Source organism: Neomonachus schauinslandi, chromosome 1 (genome assembly GCF_002201575.2).
Source record: "Neomonachus schauinslandi chromosome 1, ASM220157v2, whole genome shotgun sequence".
NCBI lineage: Eukaryota > Metazoa > Chordata > Mammalia > Carnivora > Phocidae > Neomonachus > Neomonachus schauinslandi.
The window spans coordinates 54,264,296-54,289,325 of record NC_058403.1 but is presented as its reverse complement, the minus strand read 5'-3'; the positions used below and the strand labels follow the sequence as shown (position 1 = coordinate 54,289,325).

The following is a 25,030-nucleotide window of genomic DNA, read 5'->3' as shown; positions in this document are numbered from 1 at the left end:
GCGTATTATGCTGTCTCTTTTTCTTGGCCAGAGAGATTTAATTGTTTCAACTGTCTTTAAAAACAAAATGATTTTGGGTTCTTTTTAAGTCTACTAGGTTTATATTAATTATATATTTCTTTATTTTCTCCTATGTTCTTTGGATTTATTTTACTTTTTCTGCTTCCTTGAGGTGTATCTTTTATTAGTTAATTTTCAACCTCATTTTCTAATCTGAACAACAGGCTTTTACACATCCTCCCAGCCCCACCCCCCTCATTATGGCTCTGTTCTACAGGTTTAAAAAATAGAACTATCATTATTGCTTCTTTCTTTCTTTCTTTTTTTTTTTTTTAAAGATTCATTTATTTATTTGAAAGAGAGACAGAGCAAATGGGGGGGGGGGCAGCGGGAGAGTAGCAGACTCCCTGAGCATAGAGCCCGATGTGGGGCTCAATCCTATGACCCTGAGATCACAACCTGAGCTGAAACCAAGTGTTGATCCCCCAACCAACTGTGCCACCTAGGTGCCCCCCACCCTGCTTTTTTTTTAGGATTTATTCATTATTGCTTATTTCTAAATAATTTATAAATTCCATTTTGATTTTCTCTTTAGCTCAGGAATGACTTTTAAAAAGTATTTTTAAAAATCTACAAGTACATAGGTTTTTTGGGGGTGGTGTCAAATATCTTTTTATTGTTCCAGAGAATGTAGTTTGCATTATATCTGCTCTTTGAAATTTGTTGAGATTTCTTGTGGCCTAATGTTTTAAACATTAGAAAAATTGTGAATCTCTGAAAAAGATTCTGTAATATATATCTTCATATATCTTATATCTTCATAGGACTTACACATTTCTTAAGTTCATAGGTATTATGACTATTCTTGGCACTCAAATAAGATTTTTTCTCTATTGCTTTTTTTTTTTTTTAAGATTTTATTTATTTGACAGAGAGAGACACAGCGAGAGAGGGAACACAAGCAGGGGGAGTGGGAGAGGGAGAAGCAGGCTTCCCGCGGAGCAGGGAGCCCGATGTGGGGCTCGATCCCAGGACCCTGGGATCATGACCCGAGCTGAAGGCAGACGCTTAACGACTGAGCCACCCAGGCACCCCAACATCAAGCTTTTTATTGTTATTTAGATCTTCTATTTCTTCCCCCCCCACCCCGCAATCCCTCAATTTCTGAGAACAGTAATAATATCTTACGGTGTCTGTGGTTTTGTCCATGTTTCTTTATTTCTTCCAATTTTTGCTGTATCTGTTTCTGAATCATTAGATTTATGGCACATACACATTTTGTTTAAGTGAACCTTTATTAATATAAAATATCCCTCTATGTTTCAGTTAATGCTTTCTAATAACTTTGTTTCTATTTTTGTCTAACAGTAACCTATGTTTGCTTTATTTTGATTAACTTTTCTTACCATATATTTTCCACTGCTTTATTCTCAACAGTGTTGTTTAATTTTCAGTTTGTCTCTTATAAATGGCATATAACTAGATTTGTGACTCAGTCTAAGTGCTTCTATCTTTTAAAAGGAAATTTATCTAGTTTACACTTATGACATCTGCTAAAGCTGGACTTACTCTGCCTTCTCATTTTATATTTTATATTTAATTTGCTTCTTTGTTGTCATTGGTTTGCACTTGGGTTTGTTTGTTTAATTTTGTTCTGCCTTATATTTTCTCCCCTTTTGTGAGATTGGTTGAGTTGTGATTTTTTTTTTGCCAGGAAGGAAGGTTCGTTTTTTTTCTATTCCAGTAGTTTGAAAATTATTTGTTCCATTCTATTTTTTACAGTAGATTACCTTTACATTTTAAATAAACATATCTAAAACTAGTTTTCTTATCAAAATGTAGAGTTAATATCTATCTCATCTCACAAATAAGTCAAGGCCTTAATATGCTTTATTTCTCTCCCATACCAGTTCTACCTTTTCTGATTATTGTGTTTGGATTTCTTTTTTTTTTTTCCCAAAGATTTTATTTATTTATTTGACAGAGAGAGAGACACAGCGAGAGAGGGAACACAAGCAGGGGGAGTGGGAGAGGGAGAAGCAGACTTCCCGCGGAGCAGGGAGCCCGATGCGGGGCTCGACCCCAGGACCTGGAATCATGACCTGAGCCGAAGGCAGACACCCAACGACTGAGCCACCCAGGCGCCCCAGTGTTTGGATTTCTTTATAACATTTTACAATATTATGTGACAGCCTGCATAAATATTTAGACTAAATTATAAGATTTATTATTTTTCTTTGCTTACCACAGCATCTTTCATTCTTTATCTTTTTCATTTACTCATTAGTTCCTTTGCTGGATTATATCCTCAAATAATTATTTCAAAGTCCATTTGAGGTAAATTTTTGAAATCTTTGTATCTTAAAAGTGTCTTTATTTTTCCTTTCCTCCTCAATATTTGTTTAAATGAATGAAGAAACATTGATTCAAAAAATAGTTTCCCAGGGGCACCTGGGTGACTCAGTAGGTTAAACGTTTGACTCTTGATCTCAGTTCAGGTCTTGATCTCAGGGTTGTGAGTTCAAGCCCTGCATTGGGCTCCACGCTGGGTGTGGAGTCTACTTAAAAAAAAAAAAAAAGTTTCCGGGGCGCCTGGGTGGTTGGTTGGTTGGTTAAGCATCTGCCTTCAGTTTAGATCCTGATCCCAGCGTCCTGGGATCGAGTCCCACATTGGGCTCCTTGCTCAGCGGGGAGACTGCTTCTCCCTCTGCCTGCCTCTCTCTCTCTCTCTCTCTCTCATTCTCTCTGACAAATAAATAAATAAAATCTTAAAAAAAAAAGTTTCCCTCAGAACTTATTGCGCATTTGACTTCTTAAATCCATGATGTTAATGAAAAGTCTGACCCAGATGTGATTACTAAATTTTTGTAAATTGCTAATTTTTCCCCCTTGGATAGCTTTTAGGAGTTCTCTTAACTTTAAATAAAATTCCACAATGTGTCTATCTGTGAGTTTTGACTTTTTAAACATTCTTCTTACTCAGGACTCTTGTCCTGAGGATTTTTGGAGGACACTTCTAACTTGCTTATTTCACATTGGCTCTGCCTTCAACTAGATCCAGACCCAACCAATTATCAACTCCTCTACTGCTATGATCCTTGTTCAGGCCACCGTCATGTCTCCCTGGGGTTATAGAGAGCCTCCCGCCGAGCCACAGGCCTCTCTGCTTCCACCCTTCACCCTGTGAAAACTCTGTCACCCTTACCGCTCTGTAGCAGCCAGAGCGGTCTTTTAAAAATTCTCTGTACAAGATTCCTCAATGACTTCCCATTACACTCAGAGGAAAAATGAAGGTCTGCAGCATCCTGCATGCTATCTGACTTCCTCTCTCCTCCCATTCTTCTTTAGGCACAGGGGCCTCCTTACTATTCTTCCTTGGGTTTCAGCAGGAGACAAATATGTATTCATAGTTACCAACCTGTCCTTGATTTTTTTTTTTTATTATTATTAGGTTAGTCACCATACATTACCTCATTAGCCTCTGATGTAGTGTTCCATGATTCATTGTTTGCGTACAACACCCAGTGCTCCATGCAGAACGTGCCCTCCTCAATACCCATCACCAGGCTAACCCATCCCCCCACCCCCTCCCCTCTAGAACCCTCAGTTTGTTTCTCAGAGTCCATAGTCTCTCATGGTTCGTCTCCCTCTCCGATTTCCCCCCCTTCATTTTTCCCTTCCTACTATCTTCTTTTTTTTTTTTTAACATATAATGTATTATTTGTTTCAGAGGTACAGGTCTGTGATTCAACAGTCTTACACAATTCACAGCGCTCACCATAGCACCATAGCCTGTCTTTGATTTTTTTAAAAAATAGTCCTTTACATAATGGCATGGTCTGTCAGGAGAGACACGAGGGTTAATTGAAGATGGCAGGGGTGGGGTGGGGGGCATTTGCAGTCTGTTGCCATGGTAACTTTTTCTGTGTGTAGTAAGGTACATACAAAATTAGAAAATGTGGACACCAGACCCTTGAGTCCAGTTCTGTGGACTAAGTTGAAGGAACCAGAACCTCAGCCTCACAGGCAGGCAGGGTCTATGGGGGGTGGGGCTGCCCAGTCCAACTTCTGACTCCCACTCCAAGTCACATTGCAGCGCCCTGTTTAGGCCAGTCATCCCTGGACGTTACGTTAGATAAAGAATGGACTCTGTAGTTGCTTAGAACAGGTCTCAAATCCTGCTTCCTCCCCCCGAGTAGCTGTCTGACTGTAGATGGGTTCATTTTACGTTCACTCCTTCAGTAGATACTTATTGAGTGTCAGGCCCTGTTTTAGAAGCCGGGGATATATGAGGGAACAAAACACAAATATCTCTTCCCCCACATGGCTTGAATTCTGTTGGGAGAGCTTTCATTCTAGTGATAAGTTCTCTATGGTCTCTGAACGTCAGTGTTTTCATCTACAAAATGAGGCTATATGTAAGGTCATCTACTTAATACAAATGTTGTAGAACTAGAATAGGCCCAGTACCCGGCACATGGAGGTTCTAAGTGCATTTCAGTTCTCTTCATTCTGCTTTCCCCTACAACACTTCTTTCTAGCACTTACCATCATAGTGCTCTGTAAACTAACCCACTGTCTGATACATAACAAGCAACAGACTGAACTGAATGCCAGTGTCTAGGTAATTTTCTGAGGATACGTAGATACTTTCGTCAGAAGACACTGGCACTCTTTATAGTGGCTTCTGTGCTCCATCCTTGAAGATCATGGGGGAGCTTTATTGGGGGGGGGAGAGGGAGTTTTAGGAAATTTTGTAAAGAGCTTCTGTTACCTTTGAAATCTCTTTTCAGTACCATATTGTGAAGACTTGATCACTCCTCTAACATTTTTTCCTGATTCCCTTTTTGGGGGTTGAGACCATGTGAGCATTGTACCTGTTCTATTATGCATGTGATTTCCCTGTGCCATGTTGCTTTTGTGACTTGTATTTTTAACATTATGAATATTTTACGTATTCCGCTTTATGAGAAAACGCAAGAAAGCACAGACTCTCCTAAAAAAGGCATGTCATGGAATTGGCTGTCGTGGAAGGGGCCTGTTGTACCCCCGGAATCCATCATGGCTTAGGATCTCGGGCAGCTAGGCGAACCCATCTTAAAAAACAGCTCTGGGAATGGTGATGTAATATGGAATAATGGAGTTGAAATTTTGTGCTAAGTAATGTTTTGAAACTAGATGCCACGTTGCCCGTGTGTTCCTAAATTGACAGGCATTGGGCAGCATTCCATAATGTCTCTAGTTTCTGTCTTAACTGAGCTGGCTGGGAACACATCAAAAGTTACAGCTTCAAATTGTATGTGCTGCTTGCCATCCCGCGGGTATGACAGAGGCACTTTCATTACTTTGCGTAGCTTATAACTCTTCTTTGAAATTACCTCTTTGAGTTGACATTTCTCTTAGGTATAATCCACCCTAAGATTAAATTTGGTTAGCCCCTTCATAGTTTAGAATTTAAACTAGTTAAAAACCTTTATGCACTTCTTTATATTCAAGATAACATAGGCCTTGTTAATTTCAACCTTAAGAACTCCTCAGAGATTTTGTAGGGAATTTAGCAATAAATTCAGAAAACAATTTTGGTTATAATATGCGGTATTTTCATGAATAAAAATATGGCACTTCTGAGATATTCCAAAAGGAATCTGATTTAGTGCCTGGAGTTTAGAGTCATTTTCTCAACTGTGGACCTTACAAGGGCAGTTCAGTGGGAGTCCGTTTTCTGTGTACCCATTGTGGATAAATGTAAAGGGCGTCCTGCATCCAAACACCTGCTTTCTCTCTTTCAGGCAACCTTTCTTACATACTACCTCGTCCAGTAGGTCTACCAAGCAGTGGTTCTCAAAACTTGCAGAGTTAAAGGAATCACCTGGGTAGCTTTAAAAAATTTACATTCTCAGATTCCAGCCACAGAGAACCTGAATTGGTAGGTAAAGGAGATAGGACGCTGGCCACAGGACCTCTCTTTTGGGCCCCTCTCCTGTCCTTAACAGATTGGTGACCCCACCGATCTACCCACAATATGCAGTGTATAGAGCAACCCTTAAAACAGCAGCAGAACAATGTGCATAGATTGGGAGGAGAAAGAGGCCACATGAGGCCACAGCCACAGCTGGAGGCGGAATCAGAGCCTTTATAAGAATACCCAAATGCTGAGCTGGAGACAAATGCATAGGCCATTCCACAAACTTTCAAACCAGTTTCTGGCTTAAAACGCTCTTCTTTCCCCAGATGTGTCGCGCGCACGTGCGCGTGTGTGTATGTGTTGGGCGGGACTCTCTCTTCCTTTCTTTAGTTTATTATACCAGTTAAATAGAAAATGAGAGAGAGAGAGATACAGGCAAAGATAGAGATATGGGCACTTCTGCAAAGTCCAAGACAGAAAAGAAAGACATTTAGTAGTAAACAAGAGAACACTTCTTGAAAAAAAACATGTGGAGTAGTTCCTGGTGGGTGGGGAATAACAGTATTTTTTTTCTCAGATCTTTTGAAGACAACTTAGTACATTTGTATTTCAGTTTCCTAAGTGAATGGCTTTATTTATAAAGATTGAAAGCATCACCATCGAAGATGATCGGTCATTTAAAAGTCTTTCTTATAAAGGGAACCCCCTGTTGTTCATTCTAAGTTAAGCCAAGGAAGTCCTGAATAATCATCATTGATTCAACAAATATTTATTGATGATAAATAAATATGTAAGCCTCATGGGGCTTACAACATGAAGGGGGTACAGATAAATAAAGACAGTGACACCTCTAGGTGGCAAGTGCTGTGATGGGGAGTCACAGAAGACAGGGAGCACCAGAGCCACGTGATTCACCCAATCTTGGGGAGTGAGGGAAGGCTTCAGGAGGACAGGAGATCTCAAGTTGCATTGTGAAGGGGGAAAAGGAACTAACCAAAAGTGGCCAAGGAATTGAATGTGCTAAGGCCTGGGTATAAGAAAGCATGACCCATATCTGGAGACCTGAGCATGGTCCTCGATGCCCACACTAACTACAGCTGGCCAGTGATGGGGCTGGGGACTTAAGTGGTGGCCAGATCATGAAGGACCTTATCCATCACATGAAGAAGTTCGAAAGTTATATTTGGGTTACCTATTTCCTATGTAGCTTTTATATTTAGCCGCTTTTGTCTTCTTTCCATCACAGACATCACAATAACATAAGAAGTATTGCCATTCTGTTTGTTACAAATAACTAGGAACGTTCGAAAGTGGCACGTGTATGTAAGAGGGTTAACATGGAAGGCTTTCGTCCACAGGAAGTCTTGCTTTCAAGGTTGGCCCTTGGCTGGTCAAGTCTCCCACACTGATAGAAAACTTTCCCTAACTAATAAGGTTGGCTCACTATATCTAGACTATGCAAACAGTGTGGTTTATGCTGGAATTTTGGTACATGCTAGCTGACCAACTCCCAGTGAAACCCTTCAGTGCTGTCTCTAATGGGCTTCCCTAGGCAGAAACATCACACACATGTTGCTGCATTTTCATAAGTGGGGGAAAAATGTGCTCTGACCCTTCATGAGAGGGAGAACACACAAGAAAGCTGCAGTCGGATTCCTCCAGGCCCCACCTGTCTCTCCCTGTTAGGATCCACTGTATATCCTTACTGCATTGCTGTGATAAAACTTAGCCATAAGTACAACTCTATGCTAAGTCCCATGAGCCCTTCCAGTGAATTTCGTAGCATAGAGGAGGTAAGGATCACCAACACACCTGCTGTGACTGTTTACCTATAGATATTTATTGGATGAGGACATGAAGTGAGCTATCAAATGGTAGAAGTACCAGTTTCCTTATTTTGTTTTTGTATATATGTTTTTAAAATCCAAACTCTTCTAACCCAGTTTGATCTCTCATCATTATTTCTTAAATTCTCAAACTTGGCTCTGAGTTACTTTTGACTTTTACTTTCAAATGACAAAAATGTGTTCGCTTTTAGGAGAATCAAAGAAAGCTACTGGCTCTAAGGGCAATTTTTTTTTTTAAAGATTTTATTTATTTATTTGACAGAGAGAGACACAGTGAGAGAGGGAACACAAGGAGGGGGAGTGGGAGAGGGAGAAGCAGGCTTCCCGCAGAGCGAGGAGCCCGATGCGGGGCTCAATCCCAGGACCCTGGGATCATGACCTGAGCCAAAGGCAGACGCTTAACAACTGAGCCACCCAGGCGCCCCAGTCTAAGGGCAATTTTTAATCAACAGATCCAGAAAGGATTTGAAGTCCTTGGAATATTTATAGTGTCCCAAGGTGACTTTGTTTTTTTTTCCTTTTTCTTTTAACAGGTGGGGATTTACTTGATTGTGCAACTTCTGGTGTACTCACAGTCAGTTCCAGTATTACGGTGCTACACCATAATAGCCTCTTTGGCCATGTTAAAGATGCATTAGTATTTACAGAATAATATCCATGCACCAGATACTTTTCTATATCTTTTATTGGGAAATTCTACTAAGTCTTACTTGAAAAGAATTACTTTTTAAACAATTAAAAGAAATCCTGAAGGAACTTATGGCCAACCAGGAGATCCTTGGATTTCTTTTCTTTTTTCTTTTCTTTTTTCTTTCTTTCTTTCTTTCTTTCTTTCTTTCTTTCTTTCTTTCTTTTTCTTTCTTTCTTTCTTTCTTTCTCTTTCTTTCTTTTTCTTTTCTTTCTTTCTTTCTTTCTTTTTTTTTAAAAGATTTTATTTATTTATTTGACAGAGAGAGACACAGCGAGAGAGGGAACACAAGCAGGGGGAGTGGGAGAGGGAGAAGCAGGCTTCCCGCGGAGCAGGGAGCCTGATGCGGGGCTCGATCCCATCAGGACCTGAGCCGAAGGCAGACGCTTAACGACTGAGCCACCCAGGCGCCCCTTTTTTTTTTTTTTTAAGATTTTTATTTATTTGACAGAGACAGAGAGAGGGAACATAAGCAGGGGGAGGGGGAGAGGGAGAAGCAGGCTTCCCGCTGAGCAGGGAGCCCAATGCCGGGTCCATCCCAGGACCCTGGGATCATGACCTGAGCCAAAGGCAGATGCTTAATGACTGAGCCATGCAGGCACCCAAAATCCTTGGATTTCTTACAGGCTTTATCTTCAATTGGGTAAATTCCTTGGAGCTCTGCGCTCTCTCATGAAGTAACTGGCAGTGGTCTGCGACTCGGTTGAACTGTCCCCCCTTAGACAGGCTTTCTGTTTCCTTTCCATCATCTTTGTCTCCCTTTGGACTGGGGTAGGACTGTCAACATGGTGGGCGTAGGGCTCCCTGCTTTCTATTTGACCTTCATAGAAGCCTTTTCCGGGGCTCAGTAGGTAAAGAATGCTATTTCCTCAGCGTAGCTGGGCTTGTTATTGATCTTTATTTCTCGTCTAATTGGAGAGGATTTACAGTTCATAAATGGACTCTAATATAGAAGGTCCCTGGAGTTAGTATATGGCAACGCTGTGACTTCCCAGCAACGTGCACTTTTACAAGAGTAGTTTTCTCCATAAGGCTCTTTACGCTGTGCCTGCTCCCACTTTATTGCCTTTCTGTCCTTCATTTTTCTCCTTTATCCTCTCACTTGTCAGGTTGTCAGACGTCTCCCCTCAGTTGGCCATAAAATACTTAACTGCATTTACAGAATGAAGTTTTATATTTATTGTTCATAATTTTTAAGGCAAATGAAACATTTTTATTGTATTTCTCTGTTTACAGTAACTTCATGGGAATGTTTCTTATTGATGGGGGCCTAGATTTTTGTTGTTGCTGTTATGTTTGAGCAGGGGGATAGTTTTATTTGTTTGACTTGGTTTTGCCCTTCTGATCCAATAGCTTTAATGGGAAGTGGATTTTCTATTGCTGGTGTAAGTCTACTTAACATCAGTTGCCAACAAAAATTCGGTTCTAATCAAAGGGTAGGTGATTTATGTAGCCCTTTGTATTTAAAGGCCTGCTTAATGAGGTATGTGAGTGTTGCAAGATTTGCTGGTGCATCCTCTACAGTGTGCCCTTTGATATTTTCTATTCTAGTTTTCCAGAGAGATGGTCATTCAGAGCCTACACATCTGTTCTGTATTTTGAACCTTGGATGAGAATATTCATTCAGGCCAAAAGAGTTAAAACAAAACACCTATGTTATTGCCTCTACAGACCCAGGTAACTCACCTTCTTTCAGTTAACTTCATAGAGTTTTTATTTATAAAATCAATATGCCCCTCTCCCTCAAATTGTCAAAATGATTTGATAGTAAGAATTTTTTCACAATTTGATAGTAAGGTTTTTACTATTGTAAATAAAATTCAGACTGCTTCTGAAAGGTTTGCTGAAGAGTAATCATGTGTAACAAATATTTGGCCATAATAGCAACACACTGCCATGAACACTCTGAAGTTGAAGAATCATTCCAAGGAGGAATTTATTTTTCACTCCACTGAATCTTAGGTGCTTTGATTGTGATAAGTTCCATTAAACAAATCACAATTCTGGGGCGCCTGGGTGGCTCAGTCTTTAGGCGTCTGCCTTCGGCTCAGGTCATGATCCCAGGGTCCTGGGACCGAGCCCCGCATCGGGCTCCCTGCTCGGCGGGGAGACCGCTTCTCCCTCTCCCACTCCCCCTGCTTGTGTTCCCTCTCTCGCTGTGCCTCTCTCTGTCAAATAAATAAATAAAATCTTAAAACAAACAAAAAAACCCATCACAATTCACTTATGTGTTCTGTTTACACAAGATATTTGAACTATTAAATCATACATATATGTGTAGGTTTATTTTATGTGTAGAATGAACATATTTACAAACACAAATTTGGTTCACTTATATTTTAGCATGAAATTTTTTATTATACCATAATAAGTCTAGTGAACATACATAACCACATATAGTTATAAATTTTTCTTGTGATGAAAACTTTTAAGATCTACTCTCATAGCAACTTTCAAATACGTAATACAGTATTGTTAACTGTGCTGTACATTACATACCCATGACTTAATTATTTTATAACCGGAAGTTTGTACCAGCATAAACTTTTTTTAAGCTGACATTTGCATATTATAAAATTCATCTTGCCCAACTGTACATGCAATCAGACCAGTCTTTGTGTGTGTGTGTGTATGTGGTTTCTGGATGGTAATTCATTTACTCACCAAAACATTCATCAGAGTCTTCTATGAGTCCTAAGATTGTGCTAGGTTCAAAGCATAAAAAAGATAAAATTAGTTTTGGTTTTGAGGAGCTTAATATCTACTGAGAGAAACATTTAATGCTTGTATGCTGTCTATATATACGCCTTTTTGCATGCATTGTTGTGTTTGACTTTTGCAGTGACACTGTGGGTCATGTTTAATTATCACCATTTCAGAGATAAGGAAATGTCACAACTGGACAAGAGTTCAAATATTCTGGCTTCAGATTCTTTACCAATTCACATTCACTGCTCCTTCCCCTATACCACACTAACTTTTTATAATAGACCTACATTTGTTATGTTGTCTTTTTTTCATGAAAAAGTAGTAGCTTTCCTGGGGCCTTGCAATCACTCATATCAATATTAATATTAAAGTTATAGATCTCTTTATCATATGCCCTGAATAAGTCTAGTTATCATCTGTCACCATACAAAGTTATTACAATATTTTGACTGTATTCCCTATGGTATACGTTACATGGTCACGACTTATTTACTTTATAACTGGAAGCTTGTCCCTCTTAATCCCTGTCACCTGTTTTGCCTGCCCCCAACCTGTCCCTTCTCTGGTCATCAACATTTTGTTTATTGTATCAGCGACTCTGTTTCTGTTTTCTCTTGTTCATTTGTTTTTTAGATTTCACATATAAATGAAATTACATGGTTTTTGTCTTTCTTTGTCTGACTTATTTTACTTAGTCTAATACCCTGTAGGTCCATCCATGTTTTTACAAATGGCAAGATTTCATTCTTTTTTTATGGCTGAATAATATTCCATTTGTGTGTGTGTGTGTATGTGTGTGTGTAGGTATATGCGTACATACACATATACACATACACACCCCCCACATCTGTTTTATCCTTTCATCTGTTGATGGACACAGGTTGCTTCCATATCTTGACTGTTGTAAATAATGCTACAGTGAACACAGGGGTGCATATATCTCTTTGAAATGGTGTTTTCGTTTTCTTCAGATAAATACCCAGAAGAAGAATTGCTGAGTTGTATGGTATTCTTTCTTAATTTTTTTTTTTAAGACTTTATTTATTTGACAGAGAGACACAGCGAGAGAGGGAACACAAGCAGGGGGAGTGGGAGAGGGAGAAGCAGGCTTCCCGCCGAGCAGGGAGCCCGATGCGGGGCTCGATCCCAGGACCCCGGGATCCTGACCTGAGCCGAAGGCAGACACTTAACGACTGAGCCACCCAGGCGCCCCTCTTTCTTAAATTTTTTGAGGAACCTCCATACTGTTTTGCACAGTGGCTGTACCATTTTACATTCCCACCAACAGTGTACAAGGGTTCTTTTTCTCCACATTTTTGCCAATACTCGTTATTTTTTGTCTTTTTTTTTTTTTTTAAAGATTTTATTTATTTATTTGACAGAGAGAGACATAGCGAGAGCAGGAACACAAGCAGGGGGAGTGGGAGAGGGAGAAGCAGGCTTCCCGCAAAGCAGGGAGCCCGATGTGGGGCTCGGTCCCAGGACCCCGGGATCATGACCTGAGCCGAAGGCAGACGCTTAACGACTGAGCCACCCAGGCGCCCCTATTTTTTGTCTTTTTGATGGTAGCCAGTTGGACAAGTGTGAGGTGATATCTCATTGTGGTTTTTATTTTCATTTCACTGGTGAGTAGTGATATTGAACATCTTTTCATGTGTTTGTGGGCCATCTGTATGTCTTCTTTGGAAAATTGTCTATTAAAGTGCTTCACCCATTTTCAAATCAGGTTATTTTTTTGTTTTGTTTTGTTTTTTGATACTAAGTTGTATAAGTTCTTTACATATTTTGGATATTAACTTGTTATTCATTGTTTGATTTGCAAATATCTTTTCCCATTCAGTAGGTTGCCTTTTCATTTTCTTCATGGCTTCCTTAGCTGTACAAAAACTTTTTAGTTTGATATAAACCCACTTATTAATTTTAGCTTTTGTTGCCCTTGCTTGTTGAGACTGTTCTAAAATAATATTGCTAATACCAATGCCAAAGAGCTTACCATCTATGTTTTCTTCTAGGAGTTTCATGGTTTCAGGTTTTAGGGTCAAGTCTTTAATCCATTTTGAATTTATGTTTGTATACGGTATAAGATGATGATCCAGTTCATTCTTTCACATGTAGCTGTCCAGTTTTCCCAACACCATTTATTGAAGAGATTGTATTTTCCCCATTGTATGTTCTTGCCTCCTTTATCATAGATTAATTGACCATATATGTATGAGTTTATTTCTGGGCTCTCTATTCCTTTCCATTGATCTGTGTGTCTGTTTTCATACCAGAACCATACTATTCTGATTATTATAGCTTTGCAGTATATTTGAAATCTGGAAGCATGACCTCCAGCTTGGTTTTTTCCCCTCAAAATTGCTTTGGCTGTTTGGGGTGGTTCCATTCAAATTTTAGGATTCTTTGTTCTAGTTTTGTGAAAAATGTCATTGGTATTTTTATTTTGATGAGGATTGCATTGAATGTGTAGATTGCTTTGTGTGGTATGAACATTTTAATGATATTAATTCTTCCAGTCTATGACATTGAGATATCTTTCCATTTATTTTTGTCTTCTCCAATTTCTTTCATCAGTGCCTTATTGGTTAAATTTATTTCTGGGTATTTTATTCTTTTTGGTGCAGTTGTAAATGGAATTGTTTGCTTAATTTCTCTTTCCGATAGCTCATTATTAGCATATAGGAATGAGCCAACTTCTTTGTTTAATTAATTAATTTTAGACTGTTGTATTAGTTTCAGGTGTACAATATAGCAATTCAACACTTCCATACATCACCCAGTGCTCATCACAAGAAGTGCACTCCTTAATCCCCATCACGTATTTAACCCAACTCCCCCCTCCACCCTGGTAACCATCAGTTCTCTATGGTTAAGAGTCTATTTCTTTGTTTCTCTCTCTTTCTCTCTCTCTCTTTCCCTCTTTTTCCCTTTGAAACACAGCCAATTTCTGTATGTTAATTTTGTATCTTTTTTTTTTTAAAGATTTTATTTATTTATTTGAGACAGAGAGAATGAGAGAGACAGAGAGCACATGAGAGGGGGGAGGGTCAGAGGGAGAAGCAGACTCCCCGCTGAGCAGGGAGCCCGATGTGGGACTCGATCCCGGGACTCCAGGATCATGACCTGAGCCGAAGGCAGTCGCTTAACCAACTGAGCCACCCAGGTGCCCGTTAATTTTGTATCTTGAGGCTTTACTGAATTCATATATTAGTTCTAATAGTCTTTTGGTGATCTCTCTATGTTTTTTTATATGTAGTATGTTATCTGTAAATAGTGACAGTTTTACTTTTTTCTCTCTAATATGGATGTCTTTATTTCTTTTCCTTGCCTAATTGCTGTGGCTAGGACTTCCAGTACTATGTTAAATAAAAGTGGTGGTGAGAGTGGGCATCTTTGTCTTGTTCCTAATCTTACAGGGAAAGATGTTACCTTTTCACCATTAACTATGATGTTGCCTGTGGGTTTGTCCTATTTTTATGTTGAGGTATGTTTCTTCCCACTTTGTTGAGAATTTTTATTGTAAATAGATGTTGAATTTTGTCAGATGCTTTTTTCTGTACCTATTGAGGTGATCATCTGATTTTTATCCTTTGTTTTATTAACATGGTGTATTACATTGATTGAATTGTGGATATTGAACCATCCTTGCATCCCTGGCATAAATCCCACTTGATCATGGTATATGACCCTTTGATGTATTTTTGAATTTGGTTTGCTGATATTTTGTTGAGGACTTTTGCATCTATGTTCAACAGCGATATACTGGCCTGCAATTTTCTTTTTTGGTGGTGTTTTTTTGTCTGGTTTTGGTATCAGAGTAATACTGGCCTCACAAAATGAGTTTGGAAGCATTCCTTCCTTTTCAATTTCTTGGAATAATTTGAGAAAGATAGGTACTAACTCTAAATGTTTGGTAGAATTTACCTGTGAAGCTGTCTGGTCCTGGACTTTTGTTTTTTAGAGTTTTAAAATTATTGATTTAATTTCATTACTTGTAATCTGTTCAGATTTTCTGTTCTTTATGATTCAGTCTGGAAGTTTGTGGGTTTCTAGAAATTTATTTTTACTAGGTTTTCCAATTTATTGGCATATAATTGTGTGTTGTAGTCTCTTCTGATCCTTTGTATTTCTGTTGTATCAGTGATAACTTCTCAATTTTCATTTCTGATTTTATTTATTTGGGTCCTCTTTCTCTCCCTTTTCCTCTCTCTCTTTTTGACGTCTGGCTAGAGGTTTATTGATTTTGTTTATCTTTTCAAAAAAACTTTTTAGTTTAATTGATCTTTTCCATTGTTTTTTTAAATCTCTATTTCAGTTATTGCCACCCTGATCTTCATTATTTCCTTCCTTACGCTAACTTGGGTTTCATTTGTTCTTCTTTTTCTAGTTACGTTAGGTGTATAGTTGGATTGTTTATTTGGGATTTTTTTGTTTCTTGAGGTAGTCCTGTATCACTGTGAACTTCCCCCTTACAACTACATATGGTGCATTCCATAGATTTTGTCGAGTTGAGTTTTCATTTTTATTTGTCCTAAGGTATTTTAAAACTTCCTCTCTGATTTCTTCATTGACCCATATTTTTGTGTGTTTTCTTTTTGTAATTAATTTCTGGTTAATACCCTTGTGATCAGAAAAGATGCTTGATATAATTTGAGTCTTCTTGAATTTATTGAGATTTGTTTTGTGGCCTAAAATGTGATCAGTCCTGGAGAATGTTCTATGTGCAGTTGAAAAGAATGTATTCTTCTCTTTGGGATGAGATGTTCTTTGTATATTATTAAGTCCATCTGGTCTAATATGTCATTTAAGACCAATGTTTACTAACCGATTTTCTGTATGATGATCTATCCATCGATGTAAGTGGGGTATTAAAGTCTTCTATTATTACTGTATTGCTGTCAATTTCTCCCTTTATTTCTATTAATATTTGCTTTTATATATTTAGGTGCAGCTGTGTTGGGTGCTTAAATATTTACGAATGTTATATCCTCTTCTTAGGTTGACCCCCTTTATTACTATGTATGACCTTCCTTGTCTTGTGTTACAGCCTTTGTTTAAAAGTCTACTTTTCTGACATGAGTATTGTAGTCCAGTTTTCTTTTTGTTTCCATTTGCATGGTATATCTTTTACCATCCCTTCACTTTCAGTTTGTATCTGTCTTTTGGTCTGAAATGAGTCTCTTGTAGGCAGCATTTAGATGTTTTTGTTTGTTTGTTTGTTTTTTGTTTTATCTTTTCAGTCACTTTGTCTTTTGATTGGAGCATTTAGTCCATTAACATTTAAAGCGATTATTGATAGGTATGTCCTTATTGCCATTTTATTAGTTGTTTTCTGGTTATTTTTGTAATTCTTCTCTGTTCTTTCCTCCTTCTCTTGCTCTCTTCCCTTGTGGTTTGATGATTTTCTTTAGTGTTACGTTTTGGTTCCTTTATCTTTATTTTTTGTGTCTCTATTGCAGGTTTTATGGTTACCATAAGCCATCTATATCTATATATCTATATATATATAGATATATAGTGTGTATATATCTATATATATATACACACATTGGTTTATATACGTCGCTATTTCAAGATGATGGTCACTTCAATTTGAATGCATTCTATAAGCACTTCATTTCTACCCGCCTCCCATGTTTTGTTTTGATAGCATATTTTATATCTTTTTATTTTGTGTATCCCCTTAACTACTTTTTATTTTGTGTATCCCCTTAACTACTTCTTGTAGTTATAGTTGATTTTACTATTTTTGTCTTTTAACCTTCATACTGTTTTTTTAAAGTGGCTAATCCACTGCCTTACTATATATTTGCCTTTACCAATGAGATTTTTTTCTTACATATATTTTCTTATTTCAAGTTATGGTCTTTTCTTTTTACACTTAAGGAAAACCCTTTAACATTTCTTGTAAGGCCAGTTTAGTGGTGATGAACTCTTTTAATTTTCTTGCCTGAGAAACACTTTGTCTCTCCTTCAATTATGAATTATAACCTTGCCAGGTAGAGTGTTCTTGGTTGTAGGTTTTTTCCTTTTAGCACTTTAAATATATCCTGCCACTCTCTTCTGGCATGCGAAGTTTCTCCTGAAAAATCAGCTGATAGCCTTATGGGATGTCCCTTGTATGTGACTGTTTTTCTTTTGTGGCCTTTAATATTCTCTCTTTGTCTTTAAATTTTGCCATTTTAGTTATCTGTCTTGCTGTGAATCGCTTTGGGTTCATCTTGCAAGGGACTCTCTGTGCTTTCTTCCCCAGGTTACGGAAGTTTTCAGCCATTATTTTTTCAAATAATTTTCTGCTCCTTTCTCTTTTCCTTCTGGGCCTTCTGTAATGTGAATGTTAGTACACTTGATATTGTTCCAGAGGTTTTTAAAATTATCCTCATTTTTAAAAGTTCTTTTTTCTTTTTGCTGTTCTGATTGGGTGGTTTCTACTATTTTGTCTTTCAGTTTGTTGATCCATTCTTCTGTATCATTTAGTCTGCTGTTGACTTCCCTTTAGTGTATTTTTTCATTGCAGTTATTATATTCTTCAACTCCGATTGGTTCTTTCTTATATTTCTTATATTTTCCAACTCTTTGTTGAAATTCCCACTGTGTGTCTCTTGAGTTCAGTGAGCATCTTTATGACCATTACTTTGAATTCTTGATCAGATAAATTACTTATCTCTGTTTTATTAGAGTTTTTTCCCTGGAGTTTTATCTTGTTCTTTCATTTGGAATGTACTCCTTTGTGTCCTCATTTTGTTTGACTTTCTGTGTTTATTTCTATGAATTATATGGAACAGCTATCTCTCTAGGTTTTGAAGTAGTGGCCTTGTGTAGGTGTGGCTTTGAAAGGCCAGCTGGAAGGCTGTGGGCTGGGGTGTGCCATGCCAGGGCTGCCTTGGCAGGGTGGTTGGATCAGGCAAAGGCTGGGCAGGTCCCAGAGCATGTTGGAGCTGCCTTGGGGCCCATGACTGAAGTTGGTATGGGCCAGGGGCCTGGGACACACACCCTAGTAGGCTGGCTAGAGTACCTGAATCCTGCTTCTATTTGTGCTATCCAGGTGGAGGGGTGCTCATCCAGGTACCTATGACCTTGGAGAGGTACCAGGAGTTTCCACCCATTTGGTAGATGCTCTAAGGTTTGTAAACAGATTTCCTTCACTTTTAGTCTTGTTGCCCTTTAAACTGTTCTTTTTTCACTGTGCCACAGGGTGAGTGAGTCTGTGCACTGGCCTCTCAGTGATATCCCTCCCTGCTGCAGGTTGCCACATGGGGGGGGGTGGGATTCCCATTGTTACTGTCTCTCTTTCTCTAACCTTTGTCTGTGGTCCCTCTAGTGTTTGTTGTGCAGAAGCTGTTTCAGTCAGCTGTCAGTTCTTCTTCAGGAGAAATTGCTTTATATGTAGGTATAGATTCAGTGTATCCATGGGAGGAGGTGATCAGGGTCTTCCTATACTACCATCTTGGACTGTCTCCCTGCTTTACTTTTGATTTCTGATTATACTGCAGATCATAGTTGAAAAGTGAACTATATCATGCCTGAGACTTTCTTTATAAATCTTCTACTTGTTTCCCAGTTCATATCAAAGTGATGCGTCCTTTTCATCAGTCTTATTCTTCTGGAAAGTACCAAGGGTCTCCTGGATCAATCAATAGAGCTGATCTTTTCAAATTAAATTATTTCTCTCCTGGTAAGTTTGGGTAAAAAATGGTTTAAGCCAAAGGAAAATGTGGATTTGTCTCTATTTTCTCAGGGAATTATAGTAAATTGAATTTCATCTACCTAAATTACTGGTATTGAGTGATAGCTCTTTCCCACTCTAGTATGTTTGTTATTCACCCTTCAAAGTGATATTCTCAGGTATGTTACTAGGAAGTAGAGATAGTATAAATGCTTATTTTGTTCCATAAAAGATATTTAAGGAGGCCAGCACCTTTGCCAAATTTCCTTTGGGATTCTGATAAACTGTCAAATCTGATATTTGGTATTTACGGTGTGGACAGATTTAATCCTTTATAGCTTTATCTTTTAGGCTTACCTGTCTCTCTGCCAAATTTACTTGCATATAACGTCCCTCACAGGTTCTCTGGAGGCAGAATTTTTGTGTAAGAAATTATACAGTTCCTCCATGTTATCTCATCCCTAGTGGGTTAACCCTTCCTTTCCTTTCCTTCCCTTCCCTTCCCTTTTCCCTTTTCCCTTTTCCCTTTTCCCTTTTCCCTTTTCCCTTTTCCCTTTTCCCTTTTCCCTTTTCCCTTTTCCCTTTTCCCTTTTCCCTTTTCCCTTTCCTTTCTTTCCTGAAAGGCATTATAGCTCGCATGGCTGCATCAGAACAAATTGGAGCTGGAGCTGGAAATGATCAAAGTAGGGGCATGTAAAGTTATTAAAAAGTGATTAAATACTTTGTCCACTTTGGTCACCCAGGCTCTAATAAACTTCTAGAAATGAACACTGAAGTATTATTTATAAGAATACATGGCTATACTTTGTGGTTAGTCATTTTCTGTATTTTTATAGCAAACAGAAAAAAGAATATTGGGTTTTATTCTTGTGGGTAAAATTACAGTTGCTTTAGCTACTTTTATCCCAGGATCTCTAACAAGTTCAGAAGAGGACTAGATAGGAATTTTTGGTGTCATATCATTGGTTTCCTTCCTTGATCATATTCTATTCAATATTTTTTATCAGTAACTTGGATAAAAAACAAACCTGTTTGAATTCATAGTAGACCCTGAACTAAGAGGATTATCTTCCATTAGGCATACAGAAACAAGATATGAAAGAGTTGAAGATAAATGTGGTATAACTAATGTACAGACCTGAGTTTAGGTTTAAAAAATCTATTGTATAAGCATGGACTTAAAAGTGATTTATATGGAAAAAAATAAAAAGCATAGATGTCGTAATTGACCACAAGCTTAGGATAAGCTGATAGTGAGACAGAGCTGATAAAAATGTTTATGGAACTTAGCAGAACAAGATGGTGATAGTACTGATAAACCATATCCTGCTTACACCGTGTCTGGAGGGCCATGTTCAGATGGGGATGCTTTGGGAGGGACATGGATTTACTAGCTCATAGGAAATGAACTTCTTGGTAGGGGGTCATTGATAGAATTGACCATCATTTTATGGAGGAGAGAAGGCCCTGAATGAAAATGTGTTAGCCTTATCATGTGATAGCTGGAACTCCAGAGGGCAGAACTTGGATGGCTAGATAGAAGTTGAAGACAGAGCTAGTCTAGCTCAGCAGGATGACCGTGTTGGGTTGTTTTTGCAAGGAAAAGACACAGATTACCTTTTTCCATTGGTGTTTAGTATAAGGATATTCAGAGAAGTCAAGTGAACAGAGCCATGACACCTGCCTCACTGCCACCTTTGACTCATTGCTTCCAGGAGAAGTGTTCTGGAGAAAAGAAAGAGCAGCCCAGTGTTGGTCTGGATACAGCCAGGCTCTCCTCAGCTCTGTCTGCTGGTTGTACCTAGCACTTGCTTCTCTAAGAGTAGGTTTTCTGCCATCAAATTCAAAACTTCCCTATTGGACAGAGTTTGGGAACAAGACATACCAGTTGCTCATGTAACTTCCTGTGGTGGAACACCAATCAGTCTGGTCTAGCTAGGAGAAGATTTAATACCCAGAATACTAATCTAGTGTGTCCAGGACACCAAGTTTAGTTTCTTCAGACACACATGGCACGAGGTAGAGCAACTCAGAGAGGGCCATTGAGTGTGGCATGAGATTAATAAAATTCATGCTCTTTAACAGTGGAAGGTAATCCCACCCAAGATGAGGACAGATTTGCCCCTGGAAGAGTCTAGATTATAGAAGAAATTATTACTTTCGGAAGAATTTTAGCTAGGTGATTTCTCAGGTCTTTTTCAACTTAAAGGTTTTGTAAGTCTGTATTTCTTGAAGTCTTAAATACTGTTTATTTGTATAATACAGACAATATATGGCCATGTTACTTGATTTTAGGCAGCAAACAGTACTGATTTTCTTTGGCTTTGAATTCTTCAGCTTTAGTAGAGAGATAGCTCTCAGATTTATACAGGCATTATTATCTCTGCACATTAGGTCTAAAGACAGTTGTAAAATGGTCACTTTTGAAAGCTCTTTAAGGGAGACAGAGCTAGAGTGTCTGAAGATCTTCATTCTTCATTAAAACTGTTTTGCCATAGACCCATAACACTGAAAGGAGCCCAAACGACATGGAATTGGAGTCATCCTGAGCTTTCATAGAAGCAGCATGGTTCTTTCTAAATTATTCAGGGACACTAAGTTTATGGTTTGTTGTTGACTACTCTGCAATACTATGCTTGTTGGATGGTCTTTCAATTTTGGGGGGATGCGTCCTACCCCCTCACATCCCACCCACCTAAATAGACTAATAATACTTTAAAGGTATCTCTTTTGCAAATTGTGCATCTTATGTGTACCTTCATGAATTTGTATAATCGTAATTATTTAATCTTTTGGTATATGGTAGTAGTTGCAAACAAAATTTGGATCAGCCAAACCTGGATCTGAGTTTTGATTTTGTCATTTACTATTTGTGGACCTTTGGCAATGGCTTAAGCCTGCCTCTTCCCCACTGTGCACTGGGAATTCCTCTGCCACTTAGGGTTGTGGTGAGGATTGAAATAAAAACAGGTTTTGTTTTAAACATGAAAATACTCAGTGCAGTTCTCGACATATTCGCAAATAAACATTAAACATCAGTTGTTACTGTACAAATGAATAATGACAGGTGGATGGAATGACAACCCTATGCGAGGCAATGTCGTAGGCATTTGGGATTCAGCACAAGCAACAACAGAAAATTCCTGTCCTCATAAAGCTTACATTCTAATGGAGAAAAAACAATAGGCAAACAATAAATAAAAAATGAATAAAATAGTGGGTAATTCTAAGTTCTACGAAAAGAAACAACGTAGGTCAGGAAATAAAGAGCTAGAGGGGAGGTGTCGGATAACTGTTCTAGATAGGAAATCAAGGAAAGGGGTTAGTTCTAAGTAAGTAACCTTTGAGCAGAGAGCTGAATAAACTGAGAGAGTGAATGTGTTATCTACCCTTGTATAACATATCACCCCCCAATTTAGTGGCTTATTATTAAAAGTAACCATTAGTTATTCCTCAGTTTCTATAGGTCAGTAATTGGAGAGTGGTTCTGTTGGGTGCTTTAATCTTGGGATCCCTCATGAAGTTGCTGAGACATTTTGGCTGGGGTTCCTGAAGGTTTGAGGGGAACTAGAGGATACACTTCCAAGGTGGCTGACTCACATGGCTGGCAGGTTGGTTCCTCTTTAAAGGGGCCACTGCACAGGGCTTCCTGAGTGTTTTCATGGCAAAGGGACAGGCTTCTACCAGAGTGAGTAATTCAAGAGAACAAAGTAGAAACTGCCCTGTTTTAGAACCTAGCTTCAAAAGTCACATACCATCACTTCTGCCATGTTCTTTTGGTCACACTGGCCAGCCTGGATTCAGTGTGGGAGGGCACTACACAAAGGCATGAATACTGGGGGGTAATTGCTTAGAGGTCGTCTTGGAGGGTGGATACCACGGTGAGTCATGCGGAACTTTATGGGAAGATGTCTCCAGGAAGAGAGGAGAGTTAAGTGTAAAGGTAGGGTAAGAAGGCAAGTATAGCCAGAGCACGGTGATGGGGAAGAGAAGAGGTAGATGGGGGCAGATCCTGTAGGGCCTTGAGCAGCATGGCAAGAAGTGGTTGCATTGAGAATGTGAAGAGTTTTGAGAAAAAGCAGCATTACTTGATCTATGTTTTAAAAAAGTTATTCTGGCTGCTGAGTGGAGAATTGATTTTATGGGACAAGAAAGGAGGAAGGGAGTTGACGTAGGCTACCATTCCTGTATTCCAGGTAAGAAATGACTGTGGCCTGACCTGGAGTGGTAGTGGTGGAGTCATTAGGAGTGAGTGTTCAGATTATAGATACGCTGTAAAGACAGAGCCAGCAAGAATTGCTGATGGATTGGATGTGGAGTGGAGAGGAAATGAGTCATGGATGACGTCTAAGTTTTTTTTCCTGAGCAGAATCTTAGGAATGATAGGGAAGATGCTGGGTAGGGGGGAAGAGGGATGGTGGATGGGGTTCTGTCTACTCATTGTGGACGTACTAAATTTGAGTGGTCCATTTGACATCCAGGTCTAGCTATCAACATTATACTGGCCAGAAAATTTTTGATCATGCTTCATTACATGTTTTGATGAATAATTAAGGACTATAACTATTTTATAGTATGACTAAACCAGATAAACTCACATAATTTTAAAAAGGAATAAATATGATCGTGAATACTGCAACATAGTTAACCATGGGCTAATATTTTCTGCATTTTGTAAAAGTTAGGAACTGTAGTTTTCTTGTAGTCTGTTTTACCAACTCAGAAACTTAAAATGCTATATTTTGTATTAGCCAAAATGTCTTTCACAAATTTTGTACATGTGAATATTAATGCTAATAAAAGTTCTAATTTATGCTGGTGGTTATGATTGAAATAGTCATTCAGAATGGTTTATTATGCTATACTCTATACATCTGCAACATAAAACCTTAAAAATTACTCTGTGTTTTCATATTTTTATTTCTCTTGAGGGGGAGGAGTACTATTTTGCTCTTAAAAGTGTGAAATTAATAAAAATTCAAATACAGTTAGATTATTGGGGAAAAAATCAAATAACTAAAATCCCCCTTTGCCAGTTTTCATTCACTCTGTGCTCTAGCAATCCATAATCTCCCCAAAAGGTAACCTCTGCTAGAAGTTTAGTAAATACTCTTCCAGATTGTCTTACACACATTTACATACATACATGCGTGTGTGCACAAACACATTTATACATAGAATTCTTTTTTAAAACATAAAATTCATATGCAGCTTGCTCTTTTCACTTAAAAATGATCTCTTGGAGACCTTTCTCTGTCATTTTTTAAATGTATTATATAGTACTCTATGGCTTATTTAACTTTATATATTTAAGATTTTTAGAGTTTTGATTGTTACAGCGCTAAACTGGACATGATTGGGCATCATTGGTCAGATGTATATTTGTGCTAATATGCCATTATTTCTATGGAACAGACTACAGAAGTAAATTTCTGAGTTAGAAGATAGGTACACCATTAATTTTGATGGGTGCACCATTAATTTGCCCTCCAAAAAGAAGACCCAATTTATTCTTTTTTTTAATTTTTATTTTATTATGTTATGTTAATCATCATACATCATTAGTTTTTGATGTAGTGTTCCATGATTCATTGTTTGCATATAACACCCAGTGCTCTATTCAATACGTGCCCTCTTTAATACCCATCACCAGGCTAACCCATCCCCCCACCCCCCTCCCCTCTAGAACCCTCAGTTTGTTTCTCAGAGTCCATAGTCTCTCATGGTTTGTCTCCCTCTCTGATTCCCCCCCTTCGTTTTTCCCTTCCTACTATCTTCTTTTTTTTTTTTTTTTGAACATATAATGTATTATTTGTTTCAGAGTAGAGGGCTGTGATTCATCAGTCTTACACATTTCACAGCGCTCACCATAGCACATACCCTCCCCAATGTCTATCACCCAGCCACCCCATCCCTCCCACCCCCCACCACTCCAGCAACCCTCAGTTTGTTTCCTGAGATTAAGAATTCCTCATATCAGTGAGGTCATATGATACTTGTCTTTCTCTGATTGACTTATTTCGCTTAGCATAATACCCTCTAGTTCCATCCACGTCGTTGCAAATGGCAAGATTTCGGTTTTTTTGATGGCTGCATAATATTCCATTGTATGCATATACCACATCTTCTTTATCCATTCATCTGTCGATGGACATCTTGGCTCTTTCCATAGTTTGGCTATTGTGGACATTGCTGCTATAAACATCGGGGTGCAC

The 25,030-nt window shown here is 38.5% G+C and overlaps 1 protein-coding gene across 1 annotated transcript in view; it reads left to right on the top strand.

Annotated features, from left to right (window-relative positions):
* Positions 1–25,030, top strand: part of MORC1 (MORC family CW-type zinc finger 1) — a 170,298-nt gene that overhangs the window by 34,105 nt on the left and 111,163 nt on the right. The window contains exon 9 of the mRNA XM_021692684.1: positions 9,992–10,117. Within this exon, the coding sequence (XP_021548359.1) occupies positions 9,992–10,117 (126 nt within the window). The remainder of the gene's footprint in view (positions 1–9,991; positions 10,118–25,030) is intronic.